At 45.4% G+C, this 16,284-nt stretch overlaps 1 protein-coding gene across 8 annotated transcripts in view; it reads right to left on the bottom strand.

Annotated features, from left to right (window-relative positions):
• The window catches only part of NCOA2 (nuclear receptor coactivator 2), a 1,201,189-nt gene that overhangs the window by 110,586 nt on the left and 1,074,319 nt on the right, over window positions 1–16,284 (bottom strand). For all 8 annotated transcript variants that reach the window (XM_085605462.1, XM_085605466.1, XM_085605468.1 and 5 more), the window contains one exon: window positions 3,840–4,038. In XM_085605462.1, coding sequence (XP_085461588.1) covers window positions 3,840–4,038 — 199 coding nt within the window. The remainder of the gene's footprint in view (window positions 1–3,839; window positions 4,039–16,284) is intronic.

Below are 16,284 nucleotides of genomic sequence, written 5' to 3'. Positions count from 1 at the left end.
TTTCTCCTGACAGCCACAGTACCAGCCAGCACTTCAAGTATGCATGTAAATAGTAATTCTATAGCGCGAACATAGCCAGCCCAGCAGAGATGGTCAAAGACCAGCATGAAGTCAATGAGTAATAGGAGAGATAGCTCGGTTGTGGATGGGTAATGTGTTGTGATGTAGTACACTTTAAAAGAGTGTGTCTTTAACTCTTTCCTAAATTGGAGCAGCGTTAAAGCAGTCCTGATCAATAGGGTAATATTGTTCCAGATCCTGGGTGCATAGATAGAAAACACGTGCTGTCTTGCTTTTCTTTTTTACACTTCTTAGTTTGCAGTCTGATGAGGTCCTGGCTGTGGGTTGCCAAGAACCACCAGAAAGGTGAGCTTGTCTGCAAGACAATTGGGGTGCTGGTTATGAAGGCTTTGTAAATGATGAAGCAATGCAGCTGGGTTTGAAGATGGTGGGAGCCAATGGAGTTCCATAAGGATGGGGGTGATGTAATCATATTTCTTCAGGCACTGGATGAGACGTGCTGTGCAGTGTAGGATGCTCATAAGGGATGCCAGTGTACAGCCTGTCTGGTAGGTCATGGAGTAAGGTAAGACTGATGTCCAGAAGCAGGAGTTTAAACAGCAGTTCAGAAGTCAGTTTCTCGAAGAAATTCTGTGACTTTCTTTAGTAGAGAGGGCTGGTAAAGTATGTGTCCAAGATGAATTCAGGTGACATGGCGTTTGCTGAAAGTTGGGGTTAGAAGCTGTCAAGGTTCATGCCATTTGAGCCTCGCTTGTACTACATCTTGTTTGTAGTTCTTTGCAAATAATATGAATTCTTGGTTGGGTTCAGCTTCAGGGAGGCGCTGGACATCCAGGTCTGGATGATGTACAAACAGTGTTTAAGGCATTGGATGTCCGAAGCAGGAGATAAGAATGGTGTCAAGTGACTACTTAATAGAGTCCCAATCAGTAGAAAAAACACACCACAAAGGGCAGAATAACCTTCCTGGCAATGCTTGTATTACTTGATTGCTGATGGTGAATGGCACAGGTGTTGATAAGCAAGGCACCAGCACTACTCTGAGTAAGGGTTGAGAAAGAGTCCATGCAAAAACAACAATTGATGGACAGAATGCAGAACAATGTCATACATTCACCCCAGTACAGAGATCTGGGCCTAAATCCATCGTTTTTTTGCTCACCATGCCATTCCAGTTTGAACCCAGCCATATGCAAATCAGTCTTGACCCTGTGCCTCATGGGAACAGTCCAGCCCGAACTGCCAAGCCAGGTCCTCCCTGGACTGGAAACAAGCATCCTAGGACCGGTTTCGGAGTTTCACCCCTCTTCAGCCAGGATAGCTTGATTCCAGTGGCATGGGGAGCACGGGACTCACGTCTGAGCATACCCTTCCCACTCGGGGTGACAAATGCAAAAACAACAATTGATGGACAGAATGCAGAACAATGTCATACATTCACCCCAGTACAGAGATCTGGGCCTAAATCCATCGTTTTTTTGCTCACCATGCCATTCCAGTTTGAACCCAGCCATATGCAAATCAGTCTTGACCCTGTGCCTCATGGGAACAGTCCAGCACGAACTGCCAAGCCAGGTCCTCCCTGGACTGGAAACAAGCATCCTAGGACCGGTTTCGAGTTTCACCCCTCTTCAGCCAGGATAGCTTGATTCCAGTGGCATGGAGAGCACGGGACTCACGTCTGAGCATACCCTTCCCACTCGGGGTGACAAAGGCAAAAACAACAATTGATGGACAGAATGCAGAACAATTTCATACATTCACCCCAGTACAGAGATCTGGGCCTAAATCCATCGTTTTTTTGCTCACCATGCCATTCCAGTTTGAACCCAGCCATATGCAAATCAGTCTTGACCCTGTGCCTCATGGGAACAGTCCAGCCTGAACTGCCAAGCTAGGTCCTCCCTGGACTGGAAACAAGCATCCTAGGACCGGTTTCGGAGTTTCACCCCTCTTCAGCCAGGATAGCTTGTTCGCCATAAGTTGGCAGGGTATGCTCAGACGTGAGTCCCTTGCTCACTTTGCCACTGGATTCAAGCAAGCCTGGCTGAAGACGGCTGAAATGCCAGAAACCGGTTCTAGGAAGCTTGTTTCCGGTCCAGGGAAGGCATGGCTTGGCAGTTCAGGCTGGACTGTTCCCATGAGGCACAGGGTCAGACTGATTTGCATATGGCCATGTCTGAACTGGGGTGGCAGAGTGGGCTAAAGTACGGTGATGGATCAAACCCAGATCTGTTGACTGGGTGTGAGTGTTTGATTGGTTCTGATGCTCCCTCCATCACCACCCCCTTTTGTACCGCTTTGTTCGCCATAAGTTGGCAGGGTATGCTCAGACGTGAGTCCCTTGCTCACTTTGCCACTGGATTCAAGCAAGCCTGGCTGAAGACGGCTGAAATGCCAGAAACCGGTCCTAGGAAGCTTGTTTCCGGTGCAGGGAAGGCATGGCTTGGCAGTTCGGGCTGGACTGTTCCCATGAGGCACAGGGTCAGAGTGATTTGCATATGGCCATGTCTGAACTGGGGTGGCAGAGTGGGCTAAAGTACGGTGATGGATCAAACCCAGATCTGTTGACTGGGTGTGAGTGTTTGATTGGTTCTGATGCTCCGTCCATCACCACCCCCTTTTGTACCTCTTTGTTCGCTATAAGTTGGCAGGGTATGCTCAGACGTGAGTCCCTTACTCACTTTGCCACTGGATTCAAGCAAGCCTGGCTGAAGACGGCTGAAATGCCAGAAACCGGTCCTATGAAGCTTGTTTCCGGTCCAGGAAAGGCATGGCTTGGCAGTTCGGGCTGGACTGTTCCCATGAGGCACGGGGTCAGACTGATTTGCATATGGCCATGTCTGAACTGGGGTGGCAGAGTGGGCTAAAGAACGGTGATGGATCAAACCCAGATCTGTTGACTGGGTGTGAGTGTTTGATTGGTTCTGATGCTCCGTCCATCACCACCCCCTTTTGTACCGCTTTGAGAAAGAGTCCATCACATAGTCACCCAGGTGAGAATTCATTGACAAATACTGCTGCAGAATAAGATGGCAACAATGAGGAAAAAAATAAATAAATGGGCGATGAACATGATAAAAAAAAAATATGGATATTAAAGCGTTGTGATGTCTCCTCATAAATTGATTAGGCAGGAAATTATTTTAAAGTAAAAAAGACTGGCACCTGTCTTGAATTTAGAAACAAAAACTGGAAAGGCGACCATCTTAGAAAGGAGTAGGTGGTCGGTGCACTGAAAGTGCCTGAAACTCACTTGCGTTATGAGCTGAGGTAATCTCAATGAGGAAGGCAGTCTTCAAAGGTAGGAGATACAAGGAGCAGCTGTGCTTTGGCTCTAAGCGCATACACATGAGAAACATCAAGACCAAGTCAAACTCCCACTGTGGCATCACAAAATGGCATGGAAGTAAACATGTATCAAACCATTAATAAATAAATCCATTAAAACAAAAAAAGAATAATAATCTTTTCTTCCCCATCCAAAGTGTAATAGCAAATCTCTTTAAAGAGGAAAAAACTACAATTACTCTGCCAAACGGTAAGAGGGAGTATCAGCTCAATTTGGCCACCTTGGAATAATTTTAATATGAATTTAGCAATATGCCCTCATGGGGTGCATGGGCTTGCAAAATATTTCCAAAACATGGAGTCATGCCATCTAAGAACAATTAATGTTTTCCCATGAGGTACGATACCTCAAAGAGACATTACAGAAACTTCACATATAGTTTACATTTCCTTTTCATTATAACCTTATTTTTGTCAAATTATTTTCTTAAACGGGTATATGAACACATTTTTGTTTGTTGGCATACCTGCTCCGAACCCATTGAGGACAGGCCTGATGTAGGCACCGAGGTCACTGAGGTCATGCTGATCTGTCCTGCCATCTGATTCATGTTATTCATGCCACTTGAATTTGTTGCCATAGATACATTGATGTTCATATTGTTATTGTACATGCTGGTATTTGCTTGCTGCCCAAAATGTGGCGGAGACTGTTGTGAAAACATGCTGTTTTCGTGAATGAGAGGAGAGAAAAAAACAGGATTTAACAACTTTAAATAATCCCTCTGAATCACCCTCTCTTCAGAAAGTCAAAAGATAATCAAACACTGTTAGTAATGTTGAGGTTATATAACACTACAATGAATCTGGAATCCTCTGGTAAAAACCAAGCATAAAAAAGGGCGTGTCTGAACATGAGCCCTTAAGAGAGGACTAGAAACACTTCTTGTGTGGGCTTGCATTTCGATTATTTAAGACCATGCCATTGTGTATGGTGTGGCTGTATATGTCTTTTGTTACTAACAGCATAACACAAGGGTCAAGGACTATGGTTCTCATTAAAGATTCATACGTTCTGAATTGATTTAAATGTATTACTTCATTATGATGTGCCTAGCAGGTCTTACTTCTGAAATGTTTGTTTTTATCTTTTTTAAAGATATCTTTCAAAACTATCTTATATCACCATGGATGTAGATTGTATTGTGTTGTATTGTGATATTGATACAGCGCTTACTACCCCTTTGTGGGGGTGCTTAAGTCCTTACCCACACCGGTAGCATGTGATGCCGTGAATTGTGTTTGTAAGGGTGCTGTTCTTGATTCAATCCTGCATGGGAAGTGATTGCAGGTTATTTTTGACCAAAGAGGTGCAGTTATTGTGTTATGGGATATAGCGTTTATTGGTGTGATGGATGAAGAACTTTGAAATAGGTGCACAGTTTATGATTAGTGGTATAATGGCAGCCTTGATCGGCTATGCAGATCCTTATATGGTTTTCTTGTATGTTACAGTCCACCTTGAACATTACAGAATAGGGTGATCCATTCTGAGGTCTTATGGAACCGAATAGGCACGGCATAGAAAACATCGCAGAGGGCCAGGGATCTTTCAGGATCGGCTGCATTACAGTAATCCTTTCTATTAAGGTCGTTAGATGGTGTTAAGGAGTAGTCATAGTATATGGCTAGCCAGGATATGCGGGGGTGGACTGTATGCTTGAGTCTTTCGGTGGCCAGCAGTCAGCAGCTGGCTGCTTCAGAAAGTCATTCCATGTCTGTTGCAATGGTGAGTCAAGTGGATAGATTCCGTGAACTGATAAGGGTACTCTATCATAGACAAGGCTTGAAACTGTTCTGCCCATATATTGCCTGAGAGAGCTGTGTGATAAATGGTATTACTGTCAGAAAGCGACAGAACAGCGTAAGAATCCAGGAGTGACTGGTCTCGCCTCTGGATGTGCACTGATCAAAGTTCCCTCAGCACAGCATCTGTGTGGATTCTTTTCCAAGCTGTGCACACAATTAAGACAACAGGAATCACAGTGCGACTAAACATGCAACCTCTAAGGGTGACTGGGAGGCAACCTCTCAGTTTTGTTTATTAAAGAAATCGGCTGAAAGGCAAGTATTTAACTATTAGTAGCCTTGCTAAAAGGCACAGCTTTTAGGGGAAATTCTAGATCAGTGTGATAGAGCTTCTGCAATAATCCAATATTTCACAATCTGCCAGCACACCTAGATAAAATATTGCTCTGAGGCAAAACAATCATATACGTACTTTGTTATTTATTTGTACAGTGCAGGCTGCTGTTCAGGTGCATGGTAGAATTTGTTCGCGGCACAGGATTTATCATGATAATCTAGCAAATGAAGCCATGCTTTATATCAAGAGAAATAACATCCGTCATATATGCTATGACAAGAGCTGTCATGGCTGTCTAGTATTATTATGCCAGAAAAAAAGTCACTAGAATTTATGTAAAAGGAGAATACATCCACCAGGATTAACATGTCACAGAACAAGTAATCCGAAATTTCTTTGCACTTTAAAGTTATTGTGCCCGAAGAATAGTGCAGAGAAACAACAAGCTGTCAGCAGAGCTGTGTGTAAACATCTATTCAATAAATGTAACACACATGTAAATGTCTAAATAATATAAATATGCCAATCAGAGGTAATGTGTGAACAAGCATTTGCCACATGACTTCAACACTTCAGTTGCTCCTCTACCAAACAAGTCCCTGTGGGAAGCCACCTCCAGCGTGCCAGTTCAGCCTCAGCCGCATATCTGACCTTGTTACTGCACCGGTTTCAAACTCTAGATTCTTCTATTCACATTGTTTGAGGGCCATCTGTATTCTTACACCCTTTGGCATGCTCTCTCTCACTCAAACAAATCCTTTCACTCATTCTAATGCTCTCTTTCTGACATACTACTTATACTCTTGCTATTTCATACTTACTCTTGCTATTTTACCCACTGTCTCACTCAGGCCCTGAATATTATTGGACCGCTAATTCTAGAAGTGTTAACGTCAATTTGTACCTGAATTCGTATTATCATTTGTATGGTTTTTCCCTCTGGATTCTCACCAAGTAAAACCTAGCAGAGATTGGGGGTAAATAGTGTAAAATGCCTATTTATGCATCTTGGACTGTGTAAAACGTTAAATTGGCATGCATAATTCTGAAGGCAGCAACTCAGGGGTGGGTGCAAGATGTGTTCCTGCCAGTTAGCACACTCCATGCTAACTATGACTACTGGGTAGAACCAAGAGCTCACTCTCCATCACTTCCTATTTAGCTGCTTCGTTCTATGTTTAGCTTAGATATAACGCGGTCATACATTCAACGAAATGCACTTGCAACATCATCTACCAACTACACATACTTAAATACACACATTCTCTGTTGCAGCACTGAAACCTGTTTCATAACTTTTAAACATGTTCTTCAAATTTGGTAAATGTTGCTTTTAGATCAAGAACGAACATAAGCTAGTCATGGTCTAGAAGCACATTTTGTTTACGAAGAGACAAGAAAAATGTGAGTGCATACATAAAATAAACTCAAGAATGAGATAACGAAGAGAAATAACAATAATTAAACAAATCCCACATGAAAAATCAAAATCAACTGTCAAGAGACAGAGCAAACAACAACCACGATTTACATAGTATGAAACTCAATGGAGCAATTTCTGGTACATATAATGAGGGTTCCTGCAGTCAGATAGCCAGTTACACTTATTGTATTGTAATTGCATTTATATTGCGCTTACTACCCCAGACGAGGCGCTGAAGCTTTTTACGCTAAGCAGAACCCTGCTCCTGAACTCAAGGTCAATGGTAAATCCAGTGATTATTGCTAGGTTGTGGATAAGACTATCAGAGAGGGGCAGGGTGTCTTTGACATGCGGTGTAGTGGGGAGATCTCACACTTCATTGTTTCCATGTTATGGGTTTTATAGCTTGGAGCCAGCCCCAGTACTTCATGCTTTGAGAAAGAGCACACATTCTGTGTCTGGAGGGAGCCTCAGAAAGATTCAAAAGAGCACTAGAAAAGTCAATAGGTCTTGCCTACCAAGATCTATTGACTTTGTCAGATCGTGCTGTGTAGCACGGTTGACATTCAAGATCAACAGGCTCAATGGCTTTTTTTCTGGTAGGGGGAGGCTAGCAAGTATGACGAGCGGGAAGGTGGCAAGCAACAACAACGGGAGGGTGAAGGTGGGGCAAACAACAGGAGGCCGGAGGGTACAAGAAATAAAAGTGTACAAGTAACAATGACGAGGGAGCAATGATGGGTGAGGCAACAAGGAAACAAAAAGTACCTGAATCTGAGCAAAAGCAGCGGGAGGACACTAATAAAGACATTAATCAGTACTTGGTCCATGCTCTGTTGAAGAGACAAGCACACGAAGAGAGCAAGTGAAACCAGCAGGTGCTGACCAATGAGAAGCAAGGATCTGAGAGATACGATCAAGCCAGCCAATGGTAAGTAACAGGTGAGTTTTTTTTTTTCTAACATAACAGATCTCACCAGCAACGGCACATTCACTGTCTCAAGCGAGATCTAAAAACTGAAAAAGACTCTAGAATACATCTCACGGGTATTTTACAGTGGCAAAACAAAAATAAAGTGGTACAATATGCCAGTGGTAATTGGGGATTGAGATCAGCACCTAAACACAACCGCCACTGCAGAGAAAGCTATATAAATGCTGTCAAGTGAAGCACAGCAGACAACTCCTGAATGTCGGTCTTCTCTAGAACGTTCGGAATGTCAAGACAGTCTCACTACAGATTGTAAGGCCTTCAACTCTGAACAAATCATCTCCCCACTTACCACTCTTGCCTTTCAGCTTACCCAGCAGCCAGACCACTTGAACAATTTAAACTGCTATGCACCTGCCTTCAAACAATTACCTTCTTAACTATACAGTGCCAATGCTCCTACATGGTATTAGCCTATTGAAGAACTGTTGCTATATGAAGAGCTTTTTATGAAGTCTTTTGACTTTGTGCTGTCCAGAATAGAGCTTGTCGAGTTGTACTTCTCAAGTGGGCTCTTTCGGTTTCAGTGCATGGGTTCCTAAACTAATGTACCAGAGGACAGAGTGAAGGCAGTATAGTTTGCCTTGTTTGGGTACCCAACAGCTTGAGGAGGGTAGGCATAGGTTAGCTGTTCAAACAGCAGACAAAGGAATGTCTCCGAGGTACAAATAAATTTGCCAGTTCTGCTTTATGATTCGTCGGGTGCAAGTGTAGGCATTTATTAGCTAACCATCTCTTGGGCAACACCGGCGAGTACTGTGATGGCTATGCCACAAAGCGTGTTGATATTTATTTCGGAAGACGGCAAAGGCTCTTTATTCTGGAAATCTCTACCCATGCCTTTGCGACAGACTCAACTTCTACGGATTACAAAGCTCTGTAAAAAGTATCTTGCATAGCTAACCGGGACACGTTCTGGATCCAGATCTTCCTCACGGCTTGCAATAAAGCCTGAGAGTCTATCACTTGACACATTGCCTCTCTCTGCTTGACAATTTTAGGCTCAGCGTTCTGACTGTATATTTTTATTCTGCATTTGTTCTGAGTTTATCTCCAGTGCTCCATGATGGGTGAATGAAGGATAGTGTTTTATTAAAACTATGCTGCTGTTTGAAAACACGAAGCCAGCATCAACATTGTATATTATATTTTATATAATACTCTTTTGGGAATCTTAAAATGCACATTTCAGCAGTGAGGTGTCCGTACCTTCATCCGCTTAAAGCAGAGGCTCGGTTTCTGGAATGTGAACCTTGCTATAGATGTGGGTGGTGACGGGGGGGATGATTTGTTTGCATTTGGTATTTAAGAGGTGCTGCTGTTGCTCTGCAGAAAAGTCCTTTGTAATACGTGCTCGTTCAGGCTCCCAGTTCTAAGGTTAACGATCAAATGTGCATCAGCCCAGGCGCACTCCTTACAGGGAACTGTGGCACTAACATGTCTTGTGTGGCTGGCAGTGGGATGAAGTTGTCATCTGGCGACTTTGGTAGAGTCACAAGTCTGTAGTTTTCACATTGGATTAGCAAGCCTAAGTCTCTGGCAGTGGTCTCTCCCTGTGGACCTAAGCAACATAGAACATGCCTTCATTATTTTGGAATTTTTACACACGATCATACTGTCTGGACAAAGATCTCACCTCATAAGTACCAGTCAGTTCAACAGCCAAGTCAAAGAAATAAGCAACTGAAAGATGACCAGTTAACATTTGCGAAGGGCCTTCCACTGTGTGAAACACGTCGCCATGTTTTCAATGAGTTTTAATCCATCTGAGCTAGACATTCTTGTTGCTAAAACCTGCAGACTGTGCAGCGGATGATGGATTATATGGCAAATCAATAACTATGCTAAAAATTCTGTTGCTGAAGAATTGCGTACTTCCAGTGGCCCTGGTTATAATTAGACTAGGCTAACCTCACCTACTAGAACGGCTGTGGGCTATACCCTAGGAGTGACGAATATCCCTGCACTGTAACATGGCTGTATTCAGTACCTAAAATACACTCTCCTTACCTAAACTGCGACTATGGGCTATACGAGGAAGAGCCATTGTTACTCTGAAGGGAGGCAAAAAGTTAATTTTAGTAGAGCCTAGTCCCACCTTCTAGATTGGCTATAACCTATATACAGGTGCAATTCCACCCAGGAGCGATTATTCTGACCAAACGTGGGGCTGTGTGCAAAACCAAGACCAAGAGTGGCTTATCCACTAACTAGGTTGGTTGAGGGTTATGCAGAGGAGAAACTGTTCCTACTTGTGGAATGAGAGAGTGTGTGTTTTGGTGGCTCTCTAGGAGATAAGTCCACCCCCCCCTTCTAGAGAGGTACTGGGGGATGAGACTGATCCCCTGTCGGAGACTGTAGGCTGGGATTAGGAGTGGCTATGCACCGCCAAGATAGGTACAAATTTAGGTCCAGTTTACCAGACAATGTAGCGGTCTGGTTGCAAAAAATCTATTGCCAGCTTACCAGATTTTACAGTGGGCACCGTTGCTTACTATTGGTTGCCATTATTGTACCTCTAATTTGACTGATACTTACTTGATGGCGTCTCCCCCCACCCATGCCCTCCATGTAGCTTTGCCCCCACTTGCCCCCTCAGTGTTGCTTCAAATCAACCACTTTTGGAGGGGAGGGGGAACATGAGTTTGGCACTTTCTTTTTTATTTACCAATCTCTCTCAAATTGGTAAATAAAAAAGGTGGCAGTCATTTGTAGTTGTGCATATGCGTGTTAAATGATGCGCTCACCTACAAAATGATGCAGCCATGTCATCGCCTTTTTCTTTTTAGCCATGCTGCTCAGCATCGAGGATGTTGTACAGCATCACCAAAACCCATTGGCAAAGCCAAAAGGTCCCAAAGACAAGAACTACTGGCTTTGCCAATGCCTGTGCTAGATTTTGTAGAAAAGATGGTTTACCTGATGGTCTGACATTAGGGCCAGATGTAATCTTCAGCAGTATATCAATTTTTATCAATTGGTACCAATACATTCAGTAATGAATTACTATGCAGCACAGTTTAAAAGGAAAACAGAAGTGCAGTTACCGTCGAAATCCTACCAAGGGAACTCGTAGAATGAAGTGCTCATTGTCAGTCACTGTTGGAGGTCAGGATAAGACTGTGATGTTAATTCTGTAGATCAATAGCACACTTCTATGATTTTTAATGTCTTGCGCACAGGATCATTGGGCCTTTTTTATTGCTCAAGGGTCGTTTTAGCGTCGTTTGGGCAGAGCTAAAATTCTTATACGAACTAAGGGTAGACTATGAAGGGAGTTAAGCTATATGTGAAAGAATGGGTCTTTGGAAGCCGTTTTCTTGTGGGGGTGCACGAGTCACAGACAAATGTGCTCAAAAGGGTCTGTGGCCACCACAATAGTATGCAGGATTGAGCGACTCAGTCAGTGACACTTGCAGTCACATTTTGACATTTTGTGCAGCATAAATCACACTGGAGCCAGCCTTTAAAATCAGAAGTGCAGATATGCAACCATTCTCTAATGTGAATGCAGCTACATGAGATGATGTAAAGTTTTTTTAATTGTGCTTTAACTCCATTTACCCGTTGAAGTGGGTTGTGCATGTCTGCAGGGGCGTAACACAGGCCCCCGCAGCCGCCGCGGTGCGCTCGAGCTACAGGGACCCCCCTCCGCACGATAATCAGGCCCAAGAACTCCAGATAAAACCCGGAGTGGGGGCCCCTCCGTGTACGTGGCAGGGGGGCCCCCTCAACTTTTGTTACGCCACTGCATATCTGGTGTTCCTTTGCCCCAGTGACACTCCACCTGAGTTGCACTGGTCAGGCCAAAGAGGAGGAACGCTGTACTGAAAGTGCTCTTGGCCTACGTGGAGCTGCAGGCAAATCTGTGGACTGCAGGATGGGGATGTGAAACATGCTGCCAGCCAGTCGAGTGCAACCATCCAATCTCCTGGATCCAGGGCAGACAGAACTTGGGGAGGGGAGAGAATTTTGAACTTGTCCTTCCAGGGGAAGACGTTCAGAGTGCAAAGATCTAGGATGAGGCGAAGGCCTCCATCCTTTTTCTGTAACAGAAAACAATGGTAACAGCCAGTCGTGATCTCTGGTGCTGGTACCCTCTCCCTATTGATCCCTTGGCCAAGAGAGTTTGAACTTCTTGACAAGAGAATGGACATGTGGTCCTACAGGAGGTGTTGCTGTGTGGGTGGCATGTCTAGGGGAAAGGACAGGAAAGGTAGTGAATAACCATGCTCTATGATATGGAGCACCCACTGGTGTGATGTGATAGTCCACCACCCGGTGAAGTGAAAGGGGGCTCAACCTGCTGGATGATCGTGTGCCGCAAGGGGAAAATTAAAGTGGATTTTCAACGCTGGCTGTGGTGGGAGGGGTTGTGGTGTTGGTAGAGCATTGCCCTTGTGGGCCTGAATGCTTTCCGTTGACACCCCGGCCTTGCCCTTTGTCCCCACAAAGGATGGAAGATTGAAGCTCTTATTGGCCCTCCCTCTGCTGATATTCTTTTCTGAAGCCTTGAAAAAGGGTTGTTGTAGGGGGAACTGCTGAGCTATATCCAGAAAGCAAGAGGTGGCTTTGCTCTCCTTGAATTTCCCTAGGGCTGACTCAGCCTTCAACCTGAAAGGTTTCCGAAGAGAATTGGAGGGGAGTGGGGGGGGGGGGGGGGGAATGGGAGGGGATGGGAGGAGAAGAGAGAGAGAAGAGAGAGAGGAGAGAGAGAGAGAGAGAGACACATACTTCTACACACACATGCATACATCTAAACACACACATATACATATTCTTTTTCTGGCAGGATCTTGCGCATCTAAGATCAGATGCTGAAGGGTATGCCTGGTATCCTTGGAGACAGCTGGCAACATATATGCCACTCTGTCCCACAAGATGTGTGATTATTGCCCCAGAAGGCACAAGGTATTGACAGATCCCAGGTCAAGACTGGTAGTGAACAAAGTTTTTTGTGAAATTTGCCATCCATTTGGATGGCCTTTCCGGTGGAGTAACGGGAAAAGAGTTTGGGTTCAGGCAGCAGGATAATCCTTGTACCAGTAAACTCTCTGAGGTAGGATGCTGTTGTTGATATTGAGAAAATCAATATGAAGAACAATAAATTTATGTATAAAAACGAAATTACATCGTTTACAAATACGCCCATTGTAAACTCCAAATCAACTCAGAAATACATGGTTAGGCAGGCCCATAGACCCAGGCCCAAGGTTACTGATTGACATGTCACAGGTGGGGTAGAACAAAGCCAGCATATAATTGTGCGAACAGGAAATTCCAGATCGATCCTACAGAAATGCGCAGCAACACCACATTGGTCAGGGAGATTGACCCAAATGAAGCACACACGGCCGGAGGGGTGCACGAGTTCCCAAAACATCATAAAGTCAAATATCACATGAAGTTAGAAACACTTTACCAATCAAGACATAGCTCACACAGTACATGCAGTGATCATGCGCTCCTCATGTTGGACACCTGGACACGTTACCCACTGGCCACATTGTGTCCACACAAGGTTGAGGCCCACATGGATTCCTCATCCAATACCCAAATGAATGCCTCCAAAGACAGAGGTACACATTCCTTACCAAAAAACAATTGCCAGAAACATTTTATTACATTTAATGAGCTGTATAAAAATCTGTGTTAGACCGATTGTAAAGAGTGACATTTGGCCGTGATCCAAGCCTCACCAAATTTCCAACGAAGCAGAGGGGCTGACCGGGAAATCAGAGGTCAAGGTAGCCTGCTGCTGACCCAACCAAGACACCGGAAAAACAGGATGGCACCTTTGCGCATGCGCAAGGGGAGCAGCGAAAAAGATGCACGTTGCTCCACCCTAACGCACAATATAGATAGACTGACACCAAGAGATGATAGTGGCAAGAGAGGAAGGCAAAACTTTTGTGCGAACATTCTGCCACCTGCTAGCCAGCCGAAGCGAGGCCAGTACAATAGACCCTGGCCGAAGGAGGGATTCTTCAAATCAGAGGACATGACCATAGCCGAAGACTGCATCCGGCATGGAGGAGGAGATCCAGAGTGGAACTTCCCCTACATGCAAGAATGCCTAAAAAGATGGGAACTCCATGTGAAGGAGAAACCTGTAGAGCTACCCAAAGCAAAGATGAACGCGCTACTACAGCAGGGTAAGTCAGGGACCATCTATGCGCTGTGGGCTCAAATGGATAAAGAGGGGCTAGGGACAAAGTTACCACCATTGCTGGATGGAGCGGGGAAAATGGATCTCATGCTTTGAGAAAAACACCGCAAGAATAAATCTAGTGATAGGTGATATCAAAAGTCTGCTAAGTAGTGTTATTGGAGGGCAAACCAACACAGTGTTCGCCAGAGGACGCATCCCAGCAATCATACGGACACCAACTGAGCATGGCTGGGCTGTATTCAATTCATACAGGCACCGAATATGGATGGGCCTGAGGGAGATGTTTCCTGCTCGCCCTGATGTAGGAGGGCTATTGGCGGGGACTATAAATCCAGGGGAGACCATAACTGATTTTCTGGATAGGATGAGGGAACGATGTGGGCAAGAGACAGGACAGCCATGGACTGATATGGGCTCACAAGGTGCACTCTTTGACAATATTCCCAGAAAGGGACTGCCCACCAATACACAAAGCAGATTGCTTAGCGTGGCTGGGTTAGACACCAAACCCTGGCGGGAGCTACAACCCCGTATAGTGAATTTCCACAAAAAGAAACAAGAGAAGGATAGAGAAAAGCAGGTGCAAGCCCAGAGAGAGACTGTTAAATTGGTCCAAAACAAATTGAAAAAGACTGCCCTTGAGGGGGCCACATTGGCCGCAAACGTAAAAATGGCACCAGTCTTAAAGGGGGCTCCACTGCAAATCTTTAGATAATTTCAACCTAGTAATAGCGGCAGAGGGCAGGGAGGTTGGCGGTAATCAGACCTTAGGGTATGTTACTATTGCCACAGGATGGGCCACCTGGCAGACCAATGCCGGTTAAAAGCACACCACGAACAGAGATCGATGGGCCAGGGTTAGCCATCACCAAATCCTAATCCCCAGAATCAAGTTTGGGGAGACCCAAATACACCCTACATTTAGCCGCAAGGAGCCAGTCAGCAGCCGCACCCTCGCAACAAGGATCAGGTAGTTAGAAAAACATGTGGCGACAGAACCAGCAGACAGGGAACTTAGCCCAAAAGGGAAGGGGGGGGGGGGGGGGCACAGCCTCAGCAGGGAGGAGTAACTGCCTGGGGAGGTAATGCCTACACACAAACAAAGAATCCAAATACCCTCTATTTGCCCACATACCAAGAATTAAGTGTGCCAAAAGAAGGGTAAGTCAGGGACCATCTATGCTCTGGTGATCGGGTATCCTCACTAAAGTCTGCCATTAAGGGTGCCTGCGGGAGCCAAGGCCCCACTCTGCTGCTGATCTCGCAGGGTAGGGTTGGCTGGCCACATCCCAGGAGAAGGGCAGTCTGACGAGGGGGCGGGACAAATCCCAGACCAAGAACTTAAAAAGCAGGCACCCAGGTTTCCTCATCCAAAGTCAAAGGGGATGGTTCCAATTACTAAGTCAAAAAGTCCCCATTCTCAGGCACTTGGCCAGGGATCCATGTCTCCATCATGGAGTGTAGTCCCTACAGCGGCCCCAAAAACTAGAAACCTCTGACAAAATTGAGGCCCGCTTTCAGTTCTAGAACAAAACTGACAAGTGATGGGATCCAGCATTACCGTACGCCTACGATAGTGAAGACTCTGCAACCTCTGCAGCATACACACAAGTCAATAAGTTGCGAAGCGCCCTCACAGCGTCGGTTCCATCAAGAGGTTCGTCAGCTCTGCCACACGTCCCAGAGTTGCGAGGCAGTCCCGTTCTAGTAATCATCCCTAGTTAACGTTCAGCGAGGGTTCCTGGCCTTAGCTACGCCCCCGAAAGTTCTAATGACCTCTGCAATGTGTTCCGTTATTTCTTTCGGGTTTTTCGAATATCCAAAGTTCGGTCACCATGCCATACCTCTAGCATGCCCGCTAGTTTAATTCCTTAGCCACAAGCCAGGAACTGCAGATCCAAACACAACTAAGACGACGTGGTTTGAGGAAGAGGTGGGGTGGGGGGGCTGCAGCAAAGTCCATCACAGCTCGAGGCGAGAGCAGAACACAGACTGCGCTCACCCCCGTATCAGGCCTAGCAATTGTCCAACACACCAGGCCTCACTTACACCATCCGGAGAAAGCAGTAAGCCCCAACCTTGGACACCACAAGACGGCCATCAGGAGTACATGGGAGCCACGGAAAGACTTCTGGACCCCCTTTGCCTAATGATAAGTGAAACAGATTCTGCGAGATCTAGGGACGCACCCAAAGCCCAACAAAAATAGCCTAAAAAGAGAAACCACTAGGGAAAAGGTG

The sequence above is a fragment of the Triturus cristatus genome, chromosome 5_1 (genome assembly GCF_964204655.1).
Source record: "Triturus cristatus chromosome 5_1, aTriCri1.1, whole genome shotgun sequence".
Lineage (NCBI taxonomy): Eukaryota > Metazoa > Chordata > Amphibia > Caudata > Salamandridae > Triturus > Triturus cristatus.
This window is presented reverse-complemented; position numbering and strand designations above follow the sequence as displayed.